This window comes from Henckelia pumila, chromosome 2 (assembly GCF_033568475.1).
Source record: "Henckelia pumila isolate YLH828 chromosome 2, ASM3356847v2, whole genome shotgun sequence".
NCBI lineage: Eukaryota > Viridiplantae > Streptophyta > Magnoliopsida > Lamiales > Gesneriaceae > Henckelia > Henckelia pumila.
Window position 1 is genome coordinate 147764193 of NC_133121.1, and position 21660 is coordinate 147785852.

The following is a 21660-nucleotide window of genomic DNA, read 5'->3' on the forward strand; positions in this document are numbered from 1 at the left end:
GCGCGCGTGGGGTTCTGGAAAAAAAAATTGGTTTGAATATTCTTTTATTATATGATTAATTGTTGATTAATCGTTTATTGCCCTAAGATGAGATTAGCAACCCGAGGTCCCCACAACAGGTGGTATCAGAGCATAAAGTCTTGGACTAAGCTAGAAGTTGAGCGGGGGTAGATTGAGTCGCATGCATTTATAGTATGGCATGAGTATGCTTTACTTGCTTTACAGAATTTTATGCGACTATGATTGCTTGATTGAACACTACTTGCTTTATTGAGATAAAAATTACATGCTTATATGTTGATATGTATGCCTGATTTCGTGAATTCATTAGAATAAGTTAATTCGTTTTAAGCATGTAATATGTGAAAAAGCATGAGAAATTGCACGTATGTGTTCTATTCAGAAGCATGAGATTATATGTATGATATACTGACATTGTATGTTATAATCTCTGCCATATATATTGCTTATGTTATTGAATAAGACAGATTATGCAGATAGCATGAGAACCTCAGACAGAACAGAACCGTAGATAGAACAGAACAGTGTTAAGGTATGGTTTTGAGCCGATTGCACTGAGGAGTATGTTAGTTGAACAACTCCAAAGCTATTGATCATCAACTCAGAAAGATACAGAATATGCTATATCTAGAAAGGGGTTGAATTGAGAAGCTGGATTAGTTGTTCAAGAGAAGAATATTCCGATAAACATAGAATCAGCTTAATTTATATCAACTCCAGGACTTAGCAAGAAGTTGGTGAAGTTGCCAGAAGAAGTACTGAAATTGTTTGGCAGGTAAGTAAACAAAATTGTTTATTTCCGTATATGCTAAAGAAGATAGAACAGAAGACTTTGAAGAATAGAAGCTAATAAGGTGATTTTAAGCCAATAATAAAAGAACGAAATCATGAACCGGTAGTACGAGGCAGAGTTGAATTTTGATTCACGCCTCTGTAATCGTGAAACTCAGTTCTTTATTTAATGGAGTCTACCTATCACAGACCCGAATAGTGAAATAATTGCAACTAAAACATAAATTAATACTATAGTACACTGTAAAGAAATTTACTCCGCAGCAGAAAATGGAGACATTCATGTACACTAACACAAATGGATCCTCAAATAATGCATTTACTCATGCCAAGAAAAAAAAAAATCCATTTATTGATATGCTGCTTGAGTGGTAATTTAGATAACAAGATTTTTCAGATGTTACAGCGAAGATATTATTGCTTCTTAATGCGAAAGACGACTTAAACTGGAAATAAATTTCTGCTAAAAGGCGAAAAAGAGAGTGAAAGGTATTGATGAATAATGCTGAGAAAATTCAACTCTCGATCACTCGCTTGGCTCCGTCCAAGGTATTCTTCAGTAGCATTGCAACGGTCATGGGTCCAACACCACCCGGAACTGGCGTAATGCATCCAGCTACTTCACACGCTTCGTGAAAGTCCACATCTCCCACAAGCCTATAACCAGACTTTTTAGTCGGGTCATCCACAGCATTTGTTCCAACATCAATAACGGCAGCACCTGGTTTGATCCAGCTGCCCTTGATCTGAAATTTGAATATTTTGATGGGTAAGAGAAAATTGAAATAACTAATAACACTGAAAGAAAGCTGAGGTGGTCAAGAAAGATCAGTTGCATGCACATAAGTGGGAAAAACAGTGAAAAGGCAATAGATGCGCCTTTTTACCATCGCGGCTTGTCCTGCTGCAGCAATGATGATGTCAGCTTCACGAATTATTCTCTCTGGTTCCTTGGTACGGGAGTGAACTATGGTAACAGTTGCATCTTCCTTTAGAAGAAGCATGGAAACTGGTAAGCCAACTATGTTACTTCGACCAACGACTACAGCATTTTTTCCTTTGACGGAAACTCCACTACGTGTTAGAAGTTCCAAGCAACCCTGTTCACTCGGGAACAAAATTTCTTGTAAAACGTTAAGAGGTATCTTGAAATAGTGGGTGACAGTGTGATGCCATATGAATACTTCGATTATACTACCTTTGGCGTGCAAGGAACAAACAATGGATCTCTGCCTTTCATAGCTAACTTGCCAATATTCAAAGGATGAAATCCATCCACGTCCTTCTCAAGGGATATTTCAATCAAAATTTTTTCCTCGTTAATATGTTTAGGTAAAGGAAGCTGCACCAATATGCCTGACAAACGAGGACAAAGGCCATCCTTAAATCATTTTGCCCTTGTTTCTAGAGCAAATCAAGAAATTTCCGAGCTTCACAAATAAAATGTCACAGACACGTCCCAATAAGATTCCATGAAAACTATTTCACAGCCATTAAGTGACAATCAGATGCACAAAAGATCACAAAAACACTACTAAATTAAGGGAGCATTTGTGTTTATGGGAATGCTTCACTAAGTAAAAATTTACTTGCAACCAAATAATTTTTGTATTGATCTGAAAAGATGAAACCAATGTCTGAGATGCACCGAACAAAAATACAGTCTACAATGTATAAGTAAGCATGAGATTATCTTACACCATATATCATAAAGCTACTATTGGTACATGGCGAAAAGGATCAGCAACAGCACATTCACATATCAACAAATCGAAATATAATATTAATTCATATACCATTGTAATTGATAAAATTGGCCCCTAGGATTTCAGAAACACAAAAAAACAGTTCAAAGACTAAACATTTGAAATCCCATTAAATGCTTCAAAGTCCACATGATGCTAGATCAACCAATGCAAGCAGATAAAGAGTGATTTAAAAATCTGAATGCCTACGCCTACACAAGCTCGGAGAACTGACCAACCATGAACATCAGGATTCACATTCAGCTCATGGACTTTGCTGATTAATTCTGCCTCAGGTACGTCCTCCGGCAGATCCAGATCAAAGGATCGGATTCCAAGTTCAGCACACGCCTTCCTTTTCATATTCACGTAGCTCTGCGAATCCTTCCTTTGCCCCACAATAACAACCGCCAATCCGGGCACCTGAAACCATCAAACACGAAAATATTCAATTCGCCATCGGTGCAAGAGCACAGATGAGCAGTTAAAAGCACAGTAATGATTAGTAACCAGGTAGATTTACAAATTTTCCAATTCCTAATCACTTGTAACTGCGGCAAAGCAGCACGAAATGCAAAACGATTGACGATTGGATTCAACAACACGAGCAGAGTTTTTCTTTTCATACCTTGCCATAAGTTTGGGAGAGACGGCGGACTTCGGCGGAGATTTCCGATCGGATAGTCTGGGCTATCACTTTGCCATCAATTATGGTGGCTCTGTGATCCGACATCGTTTCGCCAGAACGAATGAATCATACAACAGCTAGCAACGGGACAATGGTGGAGCGGAATGGATATGGTGTCTGGATATAAACCGGCGGCGGGAAATTTTGTGTTTCGTTGCTGTACAAGAAGCTGTGGAGGTTGTACTTTGACCTGGCAAAACGAAAATTAACTTTTATTTAGTTAATTTGATTTGGTGGCTAGCATTCTACGCCCATATGCTGATGGAGGCCCAGAAAACAAACGAATTTGTAATTAAATGATTTTTTTTTTGTTTTTGTTTTTTTAATCAGGTGTACTGATATAGTTAGAACTCGAGACTGTTGACTAGGGTCTAGGGTTGACAACGGGACGGGTTTGGGGTAGGTTTGGGCAAACCCGATACCTGCTCCGCCTCCCCTTGAACCCTCCCCGCGGTCCCGTGAACCAGACGGATTCAATTCAGGTTAGATTCATTGGATTTGTTAAATTAAATATAATTTAAATTATATTAAATAAAAAATTTAAATAAGTTAAAAAAATTAACACAGATTTATATTGATAATATTTAGGACAAAAAATATTCTCACAAGTTAAAATGTATCATTTTTTATTTAATTAATGATTAATAACAAAAAAAATTATAATAATATATTTTCATATTAAAAATATCATAATATATTAAAATCATTTCAATCCAAAAATATTATAAACTCAAATTATGAATAAAGTATTGATTATTTAATATAAAAATATAATTATATAATATTAATATATATACATATATATTTTACTTTCAAAAAAATATATTTTATATTTATACATTAATATATTTTTGGCGAGGCGGATCCGATCAAACTCAGGACCCTTCCGGATCCCATGTTGACCGCTTCGTCGGATCTAGACCCGTCCCGCCGGGCGGGGTTCAATGCGGGACCGGATTTAGACCCGACCCATTGTCATCCCTACTGTTGTCTTACTTCTACTAAATAAAGTTTTTGAGAGTTTTGTATATAGATTTGGTCAATCCTTGAGTTAATTTTTTAGGTTGAGTTAGATTCAAGTTCACAATCTTAACATGATATCAGAATTCAAAGCAAATATCCACCCTTATGTATTGAACCACCAATAGTTGGGGTCATCCGTTGTCTTGTAAACTTCACACTCCAAATGTTCATTAATGAGCATAAGGGGGTGTGTTCGTTGTCCCACATCGGTTGGATAAAATTTCTGAGAGATGTATATATGGACTTGGACAACCTCTACCTCTTTGATCTACCTTTTGACGTTAAGTTATGTCCAAGTCCACAATATTAACTTGATATCAGAGCCAGGTTCTACCGATTCTACTCATTGTTAGGTCACCTGTCTCAAAAATTTTTTTGTATATAATATATTATGATATAATTAATTAAATAAACAACAATTAAAAATGAGATTTCTTTATATTTGTTAGATAAATGTATATTTTTCATTAATGCCGCTAAAATAAACTTTGATACAAAAATTCACATAATATGAATTACATTTAATTGCAAAATTATTGAACAAATTAAATGTATTCGATGATTTAACAAATAAAAAACAGTTACATATAAATAAACATTTATATTTTTTAATTTGACTTTTTGTACAATCATCAAATTTTGAATGTATCAAGCTACTAAAATTATAATTACTATTCTACAAAACTGAAAAATAATGTGTTAGTATGTCATAGATATATTAATTAGATTAATTTAACTATTTCAGTTTTCATGGAGCATGAATTTTTAGGTGTTAAAATTGTAATTAAACATGAGTTTATTAAATGAATTAGAAGATTTATGTTTTAACATCTATTCATTGATATTACACTTATGCATATTTTGTTCAAAATTTCATAATAAATTTAATCAATACTTAGTTTGAAATTGTATAAAAAAATCGAGTATAAAAATTTATCAAATATAATATACATGACTACATGTAAATAAAAAAAAATTTATATATTATTTAAATTTTTAATCTATACTAGCTACAGTGGCACACGCTATGCGTGTGTAACTAATAAAATGTGATAGTATCAATTGTAGAAAAAAATTAGATAGATGATACGAAATCGAAAAAATGCACTATAATGAAGCATAAAAATTTGACTGAGATATGGAAAAGAAAAAAGAAAAACAGTAGCAACACACCCTTGCATTGGAGAAGAAACTTACTATCTTTGCTTGATATTTTGGCTCTATTGGAGGATTGAATTTTTTTCTACTTTGTGGGAAAAAGTTGTTATGGAGACATGAGAATGTGGGAGAGTGGAAAAAAGTTGTTGTGGAGACATGGGAGGGTGGGAGAGAGAATGAAATAGGGAGATGAAGGTAAAACGTGAGAAAATAGTTAAAGTGAGGGTAAAATGAAAAAAAAAACATGGTGTCCTCTTGTCATACCAAATACGGTTATTATATACCCATCAAGTATTATAATATAGTATAGATGTTAAATATTTTCTTTGCAGTGATTAAAATTTTAATTTTTGTATTTTAAATATTGAAAAACTTTTTTTTTGAAGCTAATATTGAAAAACTTTAAAATAGTTGTTTTTTTTTTGCAAAATTTAACTTTTTCTCAATGATACAAGTAAAAAATTATTTATTTATATTATTATGTATTACATATATTTTAAATTTTTTAATAATCAATAATTATATAATACTAAATTCGCCCCTCTCACATAAAAATCCTAACTCCATCTCTGCCTGTTGTCTTGTAAACTTCACACACTTTACACTCCAAATGTTCATTTTTTAGAATAAGATGACCAGTCATTTTTCCCACACCGACTTGTCGGTAGTTTGTGTTAATAGTGCTTCTTGTTGGGAACATTAATACCAATTTGGGTTTTTTAACTGTTTACCGTACAATCATTAAAAATTTTCACGATTAATGTATCTTAGAAATTCTTCAATTTCTATCGTAACACGCTCATGTGGTGGGCGTGTTAAAAATGAAGTCACACCTTCGAGAAGACGTGACAAGAAAAAGTATTTGTTGCCACGCCATTATTAAAAAATAATAACTAAGTAATTTTTTTTAAAAAAATAAATTTGTTCTATATAATATTAATTAATTATGAAATTTTAAATTTTATCATCATTTTCGTCAGTCAAAATAAAAGAAAAATAAACTAGGAATTGAAATTTGTTCATGATTATAAAAAAACAATCACACCACAACAATAAAAATAAGAACAAAAACAGATTTAATAGTAATCTCATTAAGGATTTATTCGTTAAATATAATACTAATAATCTCATTAATTATATTAACAATAAGAATAATAAATTTTATGCTAATTAAAAAACTAAAAAAATATAATTATTATAATAATGATAATGCCAGTAATAGTTTTCTTACTACTATCGTAAAAAGTTAAAAAAATAATATATTTAATTTTAATCTTTATTTTACATTATTTGTTCTAAGTAATGATGATGATAAAATATTTAAGAATCACAATAATAAATTTTATATTAATTAAATAATAATAATTATTATTATAAAGATAATAATAATAATAATTTTCTTGTTATTTAGAAAAATAATAAAAATACAATAAAATATTAAATACTAAACACATTGATTATTCATTTATTTGTTTCAAATAATAACAACAACAATAATAATAATAATAAAAATAATAATAATAATAATAATAATAATAATAATAAAATAATACTAAAATAATTCCAATCATTTTTTTAATATATACTATATTTTATAAGAACTACATAAATATTAATAATAACGAAAAAATAACTATATAATAATTGAAATTGCAAAAATATTATTATCATAATACACAATTAAACTATACTAACATGCATGATTAACCAAAAAATTTAATATCATAATACACAAATAAATTATAATAACGTAATCAACAAATTATAACAAAAAAATCAATATTTAACATAATAAACTGAATAAAAATATTATTATTTAAATATTCACAAAACTTAATATTTGTTACAATGGCGAAGCTAATATTTCAAATCCACACGAGCTAGAAAAATAAGCTGTCATTATCACAACAAACTTCACCAAAAGCAACATGAGTTAAATCTAAACAAGATCATACCTTAAAACAAGTACTTTTTCCTAGCCACCTGAAAAAAAAAAAAATAATAATCTAGGCATACCTCAATATTTTGTTTGCCCTCTTCGAATATCTCGAGAAGAATCCGTAAATCCGCGTAAGGGTCCGTTTGGAGTGGATGATAAGATAAATAATATAGAGATAAGTAATATATTGTAATAAAAAATAAATAAAAAAAATAGTTAATATAAGATTTGATTTGATTGATAGATTATGGTTTGTTTGATTTGATTGGTTATATTTTATATAAAAATAATAAATTACTATTTTATTCTTTTAATAATTAATAATAATATAAATAATATTATTTAAAGGATAATATAATAATTTAAATTTAATAATTTGATTGATATAAAATAAATAATTAATGATTTGATTAATGTGACATAAGTAATTGAAAAATAAATAAATAATATAATAAAAAAACGTGAAATTGGATAAAATTATTAATACATAAATTATAAATAAATAACTTCAAACATGCCGGCAAAGTATCTGCATAGACTTTGCATCTCTCGTCTCTCGGAAATATTCAGATAACCCACTTTACACCTCAAAATGCAACTCGCTCTCTCTATTCACTCTCTCAACATCAATGCCTTCCTCTCCACTAGACACCAAAATCAAATCACAAGAATCAGTTTTTAATGCCCATAAAATTATATTCTATACATTAAGGCTGGTTTACGTACTTTAAATGATGGAATTGAGCAATGATAGATTAAAATATGATTATTAAGATAATTTGATATGATATAGAGTGATTATGGATAAATAATAATATGTTTAATTGGATGGATTAAAAGTTTTTAACTCTCACCTTGTAAAAATTTATAATTCCATGAAAAATTTAGGACTAAAAATCATGGTGAAACCTATCATTAATAAGCCGAAAGATTTATACTCATTTTCAATTTTGCAAGTAAACATAAAATTAGTCGGTATTAATTATGTAATCTTTCATTTATCAAGACAAATAAACGCAGCCTAAGTTCTAAGCATAGCACATAAATAAAAAAAATATCACAAGAAAACTACGAATAAAAAATGTAAAAAATGTAAAGAAGGGTAAATGATATGCATTTTGTCAACTAAGTATGTAAAAAAGGATTATTCTATGCTATACCTTGAGTATATTTCCCCTATGATGATGTGGTCAAATGTTAATCTTTTGATTATCCACTGGGCGGAGCCAGGATCTTGGTTCAGTGTAGGCGATGATACAATATAATTAATAAAGTAACAAAAAGACACCGGCTAATCGACAACCAAAAATAATATGTCTAAGATTCGAACACAAGCTACACATGAACATAAACAAGTCATGTTAGTCCATGGAAAAACGTCGAAAAAATGACGAATAACAACACGTACAAAACCCGAAATCAAAACACAATTTGATAGAAATATATCTGATCTACAATCGAAAAATAAGTATGAATTGATTTCCGATAGCAAAATGATGCAAAATAAATAATTGAATGGTTGACGAAAATGGTAGGTTTGGTAAGACCTTTTTTTTAAATTTTACAATCACCCCTATTTATTTTGATATTTATCATTTGATTCGTTAGCAACTTTAATTGAAAAACAATTATATGAAAAACCCAAATTAGTTAATTTTAATGATATGAAAAGCCCAAATTTCATTTACAAATTCAATTTCTTTTTTCATCACATAAATTCAACAATGATATTCATTTCGAAGTCTTTTTTTTTTTCCATCTCAATATTCCTTACAACACTTGTTGTTAACCTTAAATTCACAAGTTAAAGTTCAATAAAATTGACAGAGTGCGTACATGCATACATCAAGTTGTTATACCCTGAATCCGTGAAGCCTAGACTTGTATATATAATATTTGGTTTGTTGGGCTCACTGTGGGCTGCTGATCCACAGAATTGTCATTTTTTATAAATTATAAAGAATCCATATGATCTAATAGTATTAAAATAAAGGGATAAACACTCCCGACATAACATAAACTAACTCGTAAAGAAAGATAAATGATATGCATTTTTTCAAAAATAAAAAAGACTTTGCCAACTATGCTGTGCACCGTTCGTTTTCAAAATTTGAAAAGACTTTACCAACTGAGCTGTAGATCCACCCCCGCCTATATCAAACATTTTACTTTTTTTCGTACTAGAAAATGCCAAGTAGCTTTTTTGTCAATATCAAACATTTTAATTTTTTGGTACTAGAAAGTGCCAAGTAGCTTTTTATGTGTGACATACTAAATGCAAAAGTTGGACCAAGAAGTTTTGGCAAATTATTTAATAGTTGTAATCAATATTTTATTTACGCCTTCATGTTCATAACCACCTGTTCAATTGTCCTAATCTTATAAAACAGGTGCGACCGTCTAACACCTATCACACACCATAATTGAAAATGTTATCCACTTCTGGCAAATGTCCCCTCATTGTTTTTCTCAATCTTTTGGTACCAACTACTCAAAATGATGCGCGTGTTAACCTAAAGATCTTGAATTATTCTCAACTCGCGAGAGGTGTTACGAATGAGATAAGTTATAATAAGTGATACTCCAAAATAGAGATTAATAATATATTGTTTGATATATTCTGATCTTTATATTTACTATTTTATAATATCTTATATATCCGTATCATATTTAAGATTCTATGTTATGACGTGGATGGAGATGGGTTCTAATTTACGGTGTCATCATAGTCTATGCTACTCCATTCGACCATTGCTCGAATGGGGTTCCAACGACCCATATTTTTTTGCATTTGAGATGTTCACATGAACATCTCAAATGCAAAAAAACTGGGCCGTTGGATGCAGCACATGAGCAGTGGCCATGCTAGCATAGACTAAACCCATGGACCAATCGATAAACTTGGATGAATCGCACCAAATGGTACATCTTTCCCCGCACAATTTTTGCTCAAAAAACGAAGAAAACAGAAGCCAATCGGGTGTAGATGCCTGGTTATAATAATTTATTACAATAGGGAACTAACTCGAATGGCAATTTATACACGCAAGACATTTCAGATGTTACTAAGTGTAAGAAACATATATAGTAAGTATTGTTTATGGAACAAGAAAGATGCTCAAAGGCAAAACTTATAAGAATCAGAGCTCAATGAGGCGCTTGGCTCCGTCCAAGGTATTCTTCATCAGCAACGCAAATGTCACGGGTCCAACGCCACCCGGAACGGGCGTGATGCATCCAGCTACCTTGCACGCTTCGTGGAAGTCCACGTCTCCCACGAGCCTGTAGCCGGATTTTCTACTTGGGTCATCCACACAATTTCTCCCAACGTCGATCACCGCAGCACCCGGCTTGATCCAGCTTCCCTTTATCTGACAAATGCATACTTTTTATGGGTAAGGATACATGCAAAATGTTTAGTAACACACAAAGGATCAGTGAACTAATTACCATGGTTGCTTGTCCTGCTGCAGCAATGATAATGTCGGCTTCACGAATGATACTCTCCGGATCCTCTGTGCGCGAGTGGACTACGGTCACAGTGGCATCTTCCTTCAGAAGAAGCAGGGAAACCGGTAAGCCCACTATGTTGCTTCGGCCCACGACTACAGCCTTCTTTCCCCTGACGGAGATGCCACTCCGCGATAGAAGCTCAAGGCAAACCTGTTACCTCAGGAAACACAAACTCTCCCAAAATGTTAGAATATATACATTTGTACGTGTGATGGCATGTGAATATGGGGACTACCTTTGGGGTGCAAGGGACGAACAAAGGGTCTATGCCTTTCATTGCTAACTTGCCAATATGCGACGGATGGAATCCATCCACGTCCTTGTCGAGGGATATCTCGCTCAAGATTTTCCCTTCACTGATATGTTTAGGCAGAGGAAGCTGCAGCATTACACCTTCAACAAAGAAAAAACAAGTCATCCAACTAACACAAAATGAAAAAGAGTATGTATGTATGTATGTACACAACACAAGCTCGGAAAACTCGCAACCATGAACATCAGGATCAGCATTCAATTCATGGACTTTGCTGATAAGTTCTGCCTCGGGTACTTCCTCTGGAAAATTCAATACTATGGACCTGATTCCAACTTCATCACATGCCTTCCTTTTCATGTCCACATAGCTTTGCGAATTCTTCCCTTGCCCGACGACCACCACCGCTAATCCGGGCACCTGAAATCATCTAGACTCAAAAAAACTACAACACAAAAATATCCAACTCTTTGTGAATACAGTGCTTTGTGCAAGAACTTAGGTGAGCAGTTAAAAGCACAACAGTGTTTAATTGCTAAATATATTGAATTTTTTTTTTTCTTTTTCATTTGAGCACAAAATGCATAAATGCTTGATTGACTGGATTTCACAGGCGTAGAGATCATATACTTTGCCATAAGTCTGTATGAAACGGCGCACTTCGGCGGTGATTTCGGACCGGATTGTCTGGGCTATTAGCTTGCCATCAATGATTATGGCTTTATGATCTGACATAGTTTCGCAAAGACGGAGTTACTGAAGCTAGCAAGGGGACTGTGGATATGGTGCTAATGGAGGGAGGCTGCACTTGGTTTGTCTTTTGTTTTGTCCCCTACAATTAACAATGTTTTTGGTAGTTTACTTCTCTCAATCAATCACTATCTTTATTGATCATTGTGTGCGTTTCACGGGTTGTTTAAAATTGATAAATTATTGAGATGCCCATATCTTTTTTTCAATAATTGAATTTGTTTCCGTTCTGAGAATTTTACATTCTCATCAAATGATTGTCACGTGCCATATTTGTAAAAACCTTCGATTTTTATTCAAAAGCAAGTAAACATCTTTAAACATGTCCTTTTGGACTCAAATCTTGACCCCTTGAAGAACATTTAAACAAGCAGGCCTGGCCAATATATCAGCACACCATGCGCTCACGTGCCTCCGCCGATCAAACAAAGTCTTGGCTTTGGTTTTCATCAGGTAATTAATGATAGGAACATGATGCAAATCAGCCAATGTGAAGCTGTCTCCTCCCAAATACTTCGATTCGGCTAGCCGGGCTTCGTAAACATCAAGAATTGGTGCTAGCTGACTCTGCAGTTGCTCCACTGCAGCTTCATCTGTAGTCATGCCTTTGAGTCGCTTCATTAGAATCTCTGTGCTTAGCTTAGAAGCAAACACATCAAATTTATGTGCTTCAACTTCTAGCCACACTGAGATTATTGCCATCTTCTTTGGATCTTGATGTATCAGTGGGGTTCCCTTGTCAGCATATTCATGTGCAATGTATTGTGTTATTGCCCTTGATTCTGTAATGCATTCAAAAAATGTCAAAAAGTTGTTAAAAACATAAATTTCACCCGAAAAAAACACATTAGGTGCCCACACACTGCCAACTAAAATCTTAATTGGCTTGCATGGTATTGGGGAATGGGGATTGAAAGAACTTTACCAAAGAGCTTTAAGTCCCCATCTTCTAAACCTGGTACTTGGCCAAATGGCTGTCATGATATGAACATACAAATGTCAGAAACCATGAAATTACTCGGGGAAAAATCGCAATTTTATTACAATTGTATCGATTTATGGGATCTATTTTTACATTGATTGAGATGAAGGGCTGGTTCTTCTGCTGACCAGTTGTTAAATCAACAAAGACAAACTCATATTCAAGATTTTTCTCTGTCAGGCAGAGATGAACTCTCTGTGTTGCTGGAGAATATGGATGCCCGTATACCTTGATTGCTGCCATCACTACTTGAAAACTAAAATCAAGAAAAGTTTTGAATGATTGAAAATGGATGTGAGAGATGATTTGTGGTGTAATAAAAACAGGGGAATGACATTTGATTTTGCATATCAACCATAACGGGATTCTAAATCTCGTCAAAGTTGCCAAAATTGTTAATAAATCATATGATATGATTGGTCAATATAATAATGTGATGATCGATGATATATCTGTGAATCGATTTTGGTGATTCTTTGACATTTATGATTTGATTTCGAAGTGATTTTCTTTCATTACGTTTCTTTCTCGTGTGTGATTCAAATTTGTTTTGTTATATTTCTTCTTCTGGAGATTGTAGGTTGAATTTATTCAAATCTGCTCTTACTTGTTTACCGCTCATTCCAGTTTCAACTGGTAATCGCACAAGCAACATTATTCAGATTTAATATTTATTTCTTAGTTTAGGTATTAATTAGTGATACGCTAAATGCTCTCAATCTTTTTTCCTTGTTTTTTTCGAGATAATGCTCTCAATAATTAGACTGTAGATTCGGACATTTTTCTTTAAGGGATTTTGTTGGGGAAAAAAGTGTTTTCAAGCTTTTTCATCCTTTGAAAATAACTTTTATAAATACCAAAAACCCAAAAACTTTTAAGTTTTCTAGCTTCAGCCGCAACATCTCAATGAAGCATTTAACTCTTTTTGGTTTCTCTATAAGAATGAATGCATGATATGCTAATTCTGTTCTTTCTGAAACCACACTGAAAAATTACCATTTAGGACAACGTTTTCACGTGTATCTTTTTTTTTTTTTTTTTTTTTGGCAAAAGAAAAATCAGTGGTGTAGAAAAATATGACAAGTGGCCTCTAACATATGGACAAATGCCACATGCAAAGAAACAGTAACTTTTGCAATCTATGTCAGGCGCAAATGAAAATATAAGCAAATTATACCAACCATTTACCATTTATTATCAAGCAATGTAGCTTTGGTAACTGAAAACTGGTGACATTTTTTCCTTATTATATTAATTATTAAGCATTGTAATTTGTAAAGGTTTCCTTATTATTAGAAATAAATAAAAGAAATTTAGCTAGTCTTCCAACAATTGGACACTTCCGCACTCACTAATTTACATAATGACGAGGCAAGAAATTTAGAGAAGAAACAAAAAGAGTAGAAGAAACATGGGAATACTTATGCACATGTACCCACACCCTATATGTATGTTCTAGAAAGCTTCTTCAGGCTTGAGGAAATTGTGATACTCCAATTGTGTCATTTCCCCGCCAGTGGCTGGGTCATACTTGCATCGATAAAAACTGCAGGTAATTTCAGTAACAAAGCAAAAACATGATTATAAATTCTATCATATGCAGGGGGGAATATATAAATTCAGGATATTATATTTATACATCAAAAAGGAAAGCCGATCTGTGAACTGACCTTCCATCCAATCCAAGAATTGCCACTGTATTCTTTTGGTGACCAAAAGCAACACTATATTGTGTTCCTTCCGGCAGGCGAAACTGCGCCACTGACCATTCCGAGCTGAAATATTTGGGCAGCACTCCTACAAAACGAAATTTCCACTAAAGCTGAAAATCCCACATGCCAACTACCTACTTGCAAATGCCAAATACTCGTCTCTGAGAGCAAGTGGTAGACATATCAAGCTTTAATTGCTTAAATCTATTACTGGAAAAATTAATAAACAAAAAAATATCTGGAGGAACAAAATGCTGTATTTTTGCTGCACAACATACATCGCAATCAAAGCAATGTCGTGACTAGGTCCAGCTCAAAGATCTCGATAGTTTATTTCCAAATTGCATTTCGTAAAAGAATTTGAAAATTATTGTGATACTTTACTTCTGGAATGAGTACTTGCTTCTCACTATCAGCTGGACTACATGCACAAGTGAGATAAATCCAACAAACCAGTTTTATAAGTCCTTAATCTATCATAATGATTGATATCTTCTTTTATTATATTTAACTACAATCTGATCAGCGACATCTCTTCATTTGTTGTTAATCCATGAAGAAAAACAATCATTTTGCAACACATTATCGAAAAAAACATGAATGACAACTTAATCTAATTATTTACCTTTAATGAAAGAAAGTGAAGAACTCGAAATTGCTGCGGAAGGATTTGAATCTGGAGAGCTATTGGCCTGATCAATGCTAACAGTTGCAGTACCCTTAAGGCTAAAAACATGAACAGTACCCTTATCGCTTGAGACTGCCAGCCACTGGGACGTAGGTGAGAACGCCAAGCTATATATTTCTGCTCTGTCTGCACCCCGCCTTACCTGTCATATTTTAAAGTGTTCCCTTCATATATTTGTGGTTTAATAAATGCTTGTTTAGAGCAATGATAAATAATATGCCAGTGCAAATGGCTTGATAAGTTTTATAGTGGTAGATTACTCTCTGGTCAAAAGTATGCACATTGTCATAGTTTCTACATATAGTCAATCCCAACCAGTTCGGGATTCAGGAAGAGTTTTCTTGTTCGCATATGGTCCAGGAACCAGGTCATTATCAGGAGGGACTATCCTACTAAAACTGAAACTCAAATGAAGCATCAGTAATCCAATCCCAAGCCCCATAAGCCCAAAAAATCAGGAAGATTCTACCAGCTGGCAGCTTGTGAAGGCTCATTTAGATCCTAGATGAGCCAAAGCAAAACTTGAAGTTTTAACCAATTCATAGCTCAAACGTCAACTCTTAAACTATAATGAGACGCATAGTTAAACAATTTGGAGTTTGGACTCCAGAACCACAACTTGATCACAAGCTAGCATTAGCATATCAATCACCATAAGTTCTGAGACGAATTAAAGCACTGGATCAAAATTGAAATCTTGGATGAACACAATTTAGTTTCTTGATTTTTGATGATATTATGAGCTCAATCTCCCCTTAGAGATTACACCATGAATCAATTTCATATGTTCCAGACTAGAACCGAAAAACGACTTATACATTCGAACTTTCAAGAAGTAATAGTACCATATACATTAATCAAGCGCATGTATATAATAAATAACTGTAAAAAATGCATTAATACATGATCTGGGATGGTGTAGTTAATTGAAAAAGAAAAAGGAACAAAAACAAAAACAAAAAACAATTTCATGCCAAAACTTGGTTTTGGTGAAGGTTGTACCTCATCATCTCAAATATATAACTTCATTAAATACATTTATCTCACTCTCTCTAATTTCCAACACCTCTTATGAGCAGAATTAACAAATACTTTTCTAACTAATATCAAGTTAAATATAAGCACTAAAAAAATTCAAAAGATCACAAAAAATGAGTATGAAACGCATTAGAGTACCTCCTGTAGCAAACTCCCATCATGGGTGTTAAAAATTCTGACCAGCGTCCCTTTACTGCTCGCAGTTGCCAGCAAATTCCCATCCTGTGACAGCGTGAAGCATGCGATCCTGGAATCATGAGCCATGATAAACTTAGTCTTCTTGGCCGCATAATGCTCCACTCTGACCTGTCCCTTCTGCAACCCTGGACAAACCAATACAAACGAGCCCGCAGCCTGTGACACTGCGCACAGTCCCTTAGGGTTTGCAATCGTTTCAATCTGATGCAAGAGACTCAAATTCGCAAAATTGTACACAAAAATCTTCTGCTCGAGAACCACCACAATCCGATCCCTCCTCAATCGAACTCCACGCACTTCTGACCGGAAGGACAATTCCCCGATGCAACGGCCCTGATGATCGTCCCAAATCATGACTTTATTCAATGGATAGTGCGGTGAATCGCCTCCTCCAACAAAAGCGAGGATGTTGCATCGGAACAGCATCTCAACAGAGCCCACGCCCCCGTTACCTTCGAAATCGCGTCTAAATATCTCACGGAAGGGATCACAATTATAAATTCGGAACCCTCGTTCAGTGCCGGAGGCGAAGCAGCCGTAGTCCTGGTTGAAGGAAACGTGGAGGAGTTTAATCGGGGAAGGGCCAGGCCTTGCGTGAGGATTATGGTTAGGGTTTGGCAAAGTGGAACCACTGTCATTAGCAGAAGAATCGCGGGCCTGGGCATCCGAAACGGCGTTGTAGGGGCTCTCTTCCTCCGGCGGCGGGTCTGGTTGCATCCGCTGCTGCTCGAGGTACGGCTGGAGCATGGGCGAGATGAAAGTCGGATCCGGGTTCGGGTTTGGGTGGGAGGAGAAGCTGGAAAGGGTAGCCATTAAAGGAAGGATGGAAGTAGGAAAATTGAATTGAATATCACTTATATGATATATATCAGGGTCAAACAGTAATTTAACGATTTTGAACAAGAAGGCAGATTTGTCCCAAACTCTAATTTAATGTAACTCATCGTACGTTCTTTCTTTTGGTGCCTTCATTTGTTGGAGGACAAGTAATCTAAGATCCAAATTTTATTTTTCAAATATGAGATAGTATCAGCAGTTTACACCCATAATTGAACTATGCTTATCAGCATGATTGAGCCATAATTAAATTCTAACTCGGTTTTCAATCTAGCGTTTTAATAATTTTTAATTAATGAATTTTTTAAATGATAGATTTTTGTGAAAATGATAAATTTTTATTGGCTTTTATAGAATATCACATATTTAAAAAGAATTTCATTGATTTCTTGTAAACTTTTCGCATGAATTTTAATAGAGATTTGTAAATTTTTTCATACAATTATATGTATTTGTACCTTTTATATATCTTATATTTTTCATTAATTTCTTTGAATTAGTAATTATTTGACATAAATAATAACTTTTGTTTGAAATATTTTTAAAAATTTATTGATGAAAATAAAGTTCACCTTAATCCACATGTACATATATATTCATGTAACAAAATTAAAACATTTGGCATAGTATAAATATAAATTTTAATAAAAATATGATAGCTTATAGATTATTTTTCAATGAAATCTTTCTCGCAATCTACTTATCGGATGAACATCATATCAGTGGACTTTGAGCCCATCTATGGCATGGAGGACCAAACCCTTGTTGGAGTTTAATTTCAGGGCATTGGAGGCTGCTACTCCGCAAATTTCTGTTCATTGAAAATTTCGACTATGAAGCAGAACTCCTTCGGCTGTACCGCTAGTACTGCTCTGTCAATAATGATGGAGAACTGGTTGTGTATTATTGTTCCAAAAACATTTTTCGTCACTTGGTTTTCTATCCCACAAGAAGGTATTTCCAATCTCTTAGGTACAACGACTGATATAGAGGAGATGAGGGCTCTTTTCTATGCATCTGGTGCACCAGTCAAGATCTCAGAAGCAAAGAAGGAGATAAAGCTAGAATATCAAGTTTTGGCTTAGATGGTGGCCAAGAGATTTCCGGCCAAAGCTGGTTCATTTGCAGCAATGACGGATGAGAAATTCCAGGTGATAGCTGCAATAGTCAAATGAATCAAGGTGAATTGGGGACGCATTATCTACAATGTCTTTAAAGCTATCATGTTTCCAGGAAAATAGTCATTCGGATTTGCTCTTCACATCAGCCGATTGATTGAAGATGTTGGAATCCATGTACCAGAAGTCAATCACCTTGCTAAGGTAGTGTTTGGGAGAGCTTCTTAGAAGCGCTTATCAGCTTGTTCGTTAACAAAAGTTTAAAATTTTGTAAAATTTTGTTAATAAAAAGCTGAAAAGTACTTCTAAAAAGCTCTCTCAAACACTACCTAAGTTCAAGACACTTCCAGATAGCAACATCGTATCTTGAGGGCCGAAGGACAACCTTCTTCCTCGACTGAGGAGGCCACGGCTGAAGCATCACATGCGTAGGCTCCTCAAGCTGCCAAGCCCATCAAGAAAGCTAGTACTCTTCCCCATAGCCCAGGACAAGAAGACGATTAATGATCACTCATGAGAGTGAGGATGACCAAGTAGAGGATGTGACTGTTCAGCCATGAAGAAGAAACTGTTGGAAATTCGGGTTGTGTACTCATTTAGAATCGATAAAGTATTTCATATTTGTGATAAAATTATTTCTCGATTACCAGTTAGGGTGAATGAGAAATTAATAAAGTGTTCACAAATAATTAATTGTTCGGATTTTATCGATTGAAAAGATTGAATATGAAAAGATTATATATATGGTACATAAAAGCTAGTTGACTGTCTTGGACTAACTTGTCTAATTGAGTAAATCGGTTCAGTTCTCTGACTTTATCCAGTTGATTTACTTAACTTAGTCTTGTATTTTTGCCTTTATATATTTGTTTAACACAAAAAATTGACAATTGATTTCCCAACACTACGGCCAAAAAGTCACATATTTATCTCTTGATTAATAGGTTGATTCGATTCGTGTCGACTCTTTCCATTTCTACGGCAACCACGGAGCGAGATTTTAAAAGAATGAAACTCATCAAGACACCAATTCGCAATAAAATGGAGAATGAATTTCTAACCTATTTCATGGTTATTTATATCGAGAGGGATAACTCTTGATATTGATACGGAGTTCATTATTGACCAATTTGATATTTTGAAGAATTATAGGATACGACTTTAATTGATTTTAATATATTTTTATTGTATATGTTTGATATTTTTCTCTTCCTCTAGGTAATATAATATCCTTCATACTGCTTTTATATGTTTATACATGTACATGGAGACAAAGTTTGCCAACCAGTTTAAAATCTCTCTGGCTACGCTCCTGGTTGCTAAATAATGTGCAAGTGAGATTACATCTCAATATCTTATAATTTTTTCTTCCACACTTACTAAGAATTTTGACAAAATTGCATAATCTCAATATTCAAGAAATTTATAAAACATATTAAAAATAATAAGAATGAAAAAGGGTGTGGTAGGGTTATGAATACCAGAAAATCTTTCAGTAACATCTTTAAATGTTTCTAATAAGGCAGTATGTTTGGTAATAAGATCTCAATCACTTTTTCAAGTTGAAAATTTTATGAAATAATAGAATTATAAAATAGTGAGTGAATTTTTATACGATAACGTTGTATTAAGTAAATGATAAAGAGAATTCCAACAGTAGAATGAAATATTTGATGTCAAACATCGTTACTTTCACTGAATGTTTCCATTCTTTAACATGTTTTTTTGACGCATCAATTTATCACAATATTTGAATTAGTCTATAGCACAAAAACTACTATCATAGAAATCATCTTTCATATATAAATTAATTATATAACATGTACATCTAACATGAAATAATTCACCATCTAACATATGCTTGATAATACGTTTTAATTTTTTTTTATCGCGGAACTATTGTTTGATGAATTTCCTAATGTGATGGACATGATTTTATTTTCTATATGATAATATATATGTTATAATATGTTTGGTGTGTAGAGGGAAGATGAATACACATTAAATACAAACTTTTATTCCTTGAATAAGTTCGGTTGATGTATCAATTGAACCACTGTCTTTCTTGACTGTCAATATCAGTTAATCAACAATTTGTTGTGCGGAAAGAGGTCGATTGATAGATTAAAACAACTGAATAAATGTGTTGAAAATGAGATCGAATTAAATTAAATAAACACGAATATATTTTTGGATGTTCAAAAATTTAAATTTTCCTTGAAAGGAATTTTATTCCTTGAAATATTCGGCCCTTAGAATATTTGATATTAATTGATTTTGATTTCTAGACAAGTAATTAGATTTGGTAAATATATTTTGTGCAATTCAAAAAATTATATGAAATATATTTACTATGATCAAATATATCTTGCTAAGGAAAATCTTAGATATATTCTTATATGATATTATTAAGATATGATTTGATATGATTAATAAAGTGTTATTCCTACTTAAAAGTGTTTCCTTATTCTTGTAGGACTCTATTTATGCAAAATCAACTTTTCTTGGACTCTTGTCTATTTAAAGAGGATTTCCATGCACAAGTTAGGAGAGCTTCAGACGTCGACTTCCAGAGCATCAATTGAAGAATTTCAGACACGTATTTGAAGGTTTCTGAAGATGTTTTGCAATCATCGTTATTGCTTGTTCTCGTGTTGCCGTTGGTGTTAAAAACATCTGAGACAGCACTCTGGGATAGTGTTGTTTGAAGATCTTTCCTTTCTCTTCAAATTTAGGCTACGAGAGTTGCATCTATTTGTTTTATTCTGATTTATTTATAATGCAAATTTGCTTTATCAACTTGTTGAGAAATTTAGGATTTATTGATTTTTCGTAAAATCACTAGTATTGCTTTGTAAGACTGATCTTACTTTTTTTTAGTGATATTTAGCCCTAAGGCACCCGCACGAGTTTTTATACTCGAGAAAAATTATTTACTTGTGTTTTTTATTTACGCTTTAATTTCCGCTGCACTGTTTTGTCTCTGGTGTTGTATCACCAAGTACAACATTGTCTGCTTTACATAACAAACTGCGTACATCGCATTTTTCACGTGGCATCAGAGCCACCACTTGACTTTACTAAGTGAGTTTCTTGTTGTTGTTACAAGTTTGTTATGGATACTCCGTACTCCAATGTTGCAATTTGTCCACCAATTTATGGGACAAATTATGGCTCATGGAAACTAAAGATGAGCATATACAGA

General features: G+C 33.4%; 4 protein-coding genes across 4 annotated transcripts; all 4 read right to left on the reverse strand.

The window, feature by feature from the left end:
- Positions 1-1145: 1145 nt before the first annotated feature.
- LOC140881721 (bifunctional protein FolD 2-like) lies at positions 1146-3419 on the reverse strand. Its single transcript, XM_073287253.1, has 5 exons — positions 3187-3419; positions 2798-2981; positions 2012-2169; positions 1701-1913; positions 1146-1559 (listed from the first exon to the last, which is right to left on the reverse strand). The coding sequence occupies exons 1-5, from the start codon at positions 3289-3291 to the stop codon at positions 1329-1331; spliced, it is 891 nt and encodes a 296-aa protein (XP_073143354.1). The 5' UTR covers positions 3292-3419; the 3' UTR covers positions 1146-1328.
- Positions 3420-10358: 6939 nt separating this feature from the next.
- Positions 10359-11901, reverse strand: LOC140880070 (bifunctional protein FolD 2-like). Its single transcript, XM_073284164.1, has 5 exons — positions 11763-11901; positions 11369-11552; positions 11115-11272; positions 10817-11029; positions 10359-10737 (listed from the first exon to the last, which is right to left on the reverse strand). Exons 1-5 carry the CDS (start codon positions 11865-11867, stop codon positions 10507-10509), a joined length of 891 nt encoding a protein of 296 aa, XP_073140265.1. The 5' UTR covers positions 11868-11901; the 3' UTR covers positions 10359-10506.
- Positions 11902-12184: 283 nt separating this feature from the next.
- Positions 12185-13107, reverse strand: LOC140880071 (glutathione S-transferase APIC-like). The gene is made up of 3 exons (XM_073284165.1): positions 12958-13107; positions 12808-12856; positions 12185-12664 (listed from the first exon to the last, which is right to left on the reverse strand). The coding sequence occupies exons 1-3, from the start codon at positions 13105-13107 to the stop codon at positions 12219-12221; spliced, it is 645 nt and encodes a 214-aa protein (XP_073140266.1). The 3' UTR covers positions 12185-12218.
- Positions 13108-14121: 1014 nt separating this feature from the next.
- Positions 14122-17390, reverse strand: LOC140880069 (autophagy-related protein 18a-like). Its single transcript, XM_073284163.1, has 4 exons — positions 16441-17390; positions 15202-15406; positions 14535-14661; positions 14122-14410 (listed from the first exon to the last, which is right to left on the reverse strand). The coding sequence occupies exons 1-4, from the start codon at positions 17311-17313 to the stop codon at positions 14320-14322; spliced, it is 1296 nt and encodes a 431-aa protein (XP_073140264.1). The 5' UTR covers positions 17314-17390; the 3' UTR covers positions 14122-14319.
- Positions 17391-21660: the final 4270 nt, after the last annotated feature.

Coding starts and splice junctions, on each gene's coding strand:
- LOC140881721 (XM_073287253.1), bottom strand. CDS start 3,291: ATGTCGGATCACAGAGCCACCATAATTGATGGCAAAGTGATAGCCCAG. Junction 2,170..2,797: donor TGTGAATCCTGATGTTCATG/GTTGGTCAGTTC, acceptor CTCGTTTGTCAG/GCATATTGGTGCAGCTTCCT. Junction 1,560..1,700: donor CAGCAGGACAAGCCGCGATG/GTAAAAAGGCGC, acceptor TTCAAATTTCAG/ATCAAGGGCAGCTGGATCAA.
- LOC140880070 (XM_073284164.1), bottom strand. CDS start 11,867: ATGTCAGATCATAAAGCCATAATCATTGATGGCAAGCTAATAGCCCAG. Junction 11,553..11,762: donor TCATACAGACTTATGGCAAA/GTATATGATCTC, acceptor AGATGATTTCAG/GTGCCCGGATTAGCGGTGGT. Junction 11,273..11,368: donor TGCTGATCCTGATGTTCATG/GTTGCGAGTTTT, acceptor TCTTTGTTGAAG/GTGTAATGCTGCAGCTTCCT.
- LOC140880071 (XM_073284165.1), bottom strand. CDS start 13,107: ATGGCAGCAATCAAGGTATACGGGCATCCATATTCTCCAGCAACACAG. Junction 12,857..12,957: donor AGCCCTTCATCTCAATCAAT/GTAAAAATAGAT, acceptor ATATCATGACAG/CCATTTGGCCAAGTACCAGG. Junction 12,665..12,807: donor TGGGGACTTAAAGCTCTTTG/GTAAAGTTCTTT, acceptor AATGCATTACAG/AATCAAGGGCAATAACACAA.
- LOC140880069 (XM_073284163.1), bottom strand. CDS start 17,313: ATGGCTACCCTTTCCAGCTTCTCCTCCCACCCAAACCCGAACCCGGAT. Junction 14,662..15,201: donor TTCACTTTCTTTCATTAAAG/GTAAATAATTAG, acceptor TTCGTTTTGTAG/GAGTGCTGCCCAAATATTTC. Junction 14,411..14,534: donor ATTCTTGGATTGGATGGAAG/GTCAGTTCACAG, acceptor AATTACCTGCAG/TTTTTATCGATGCAAGTATG.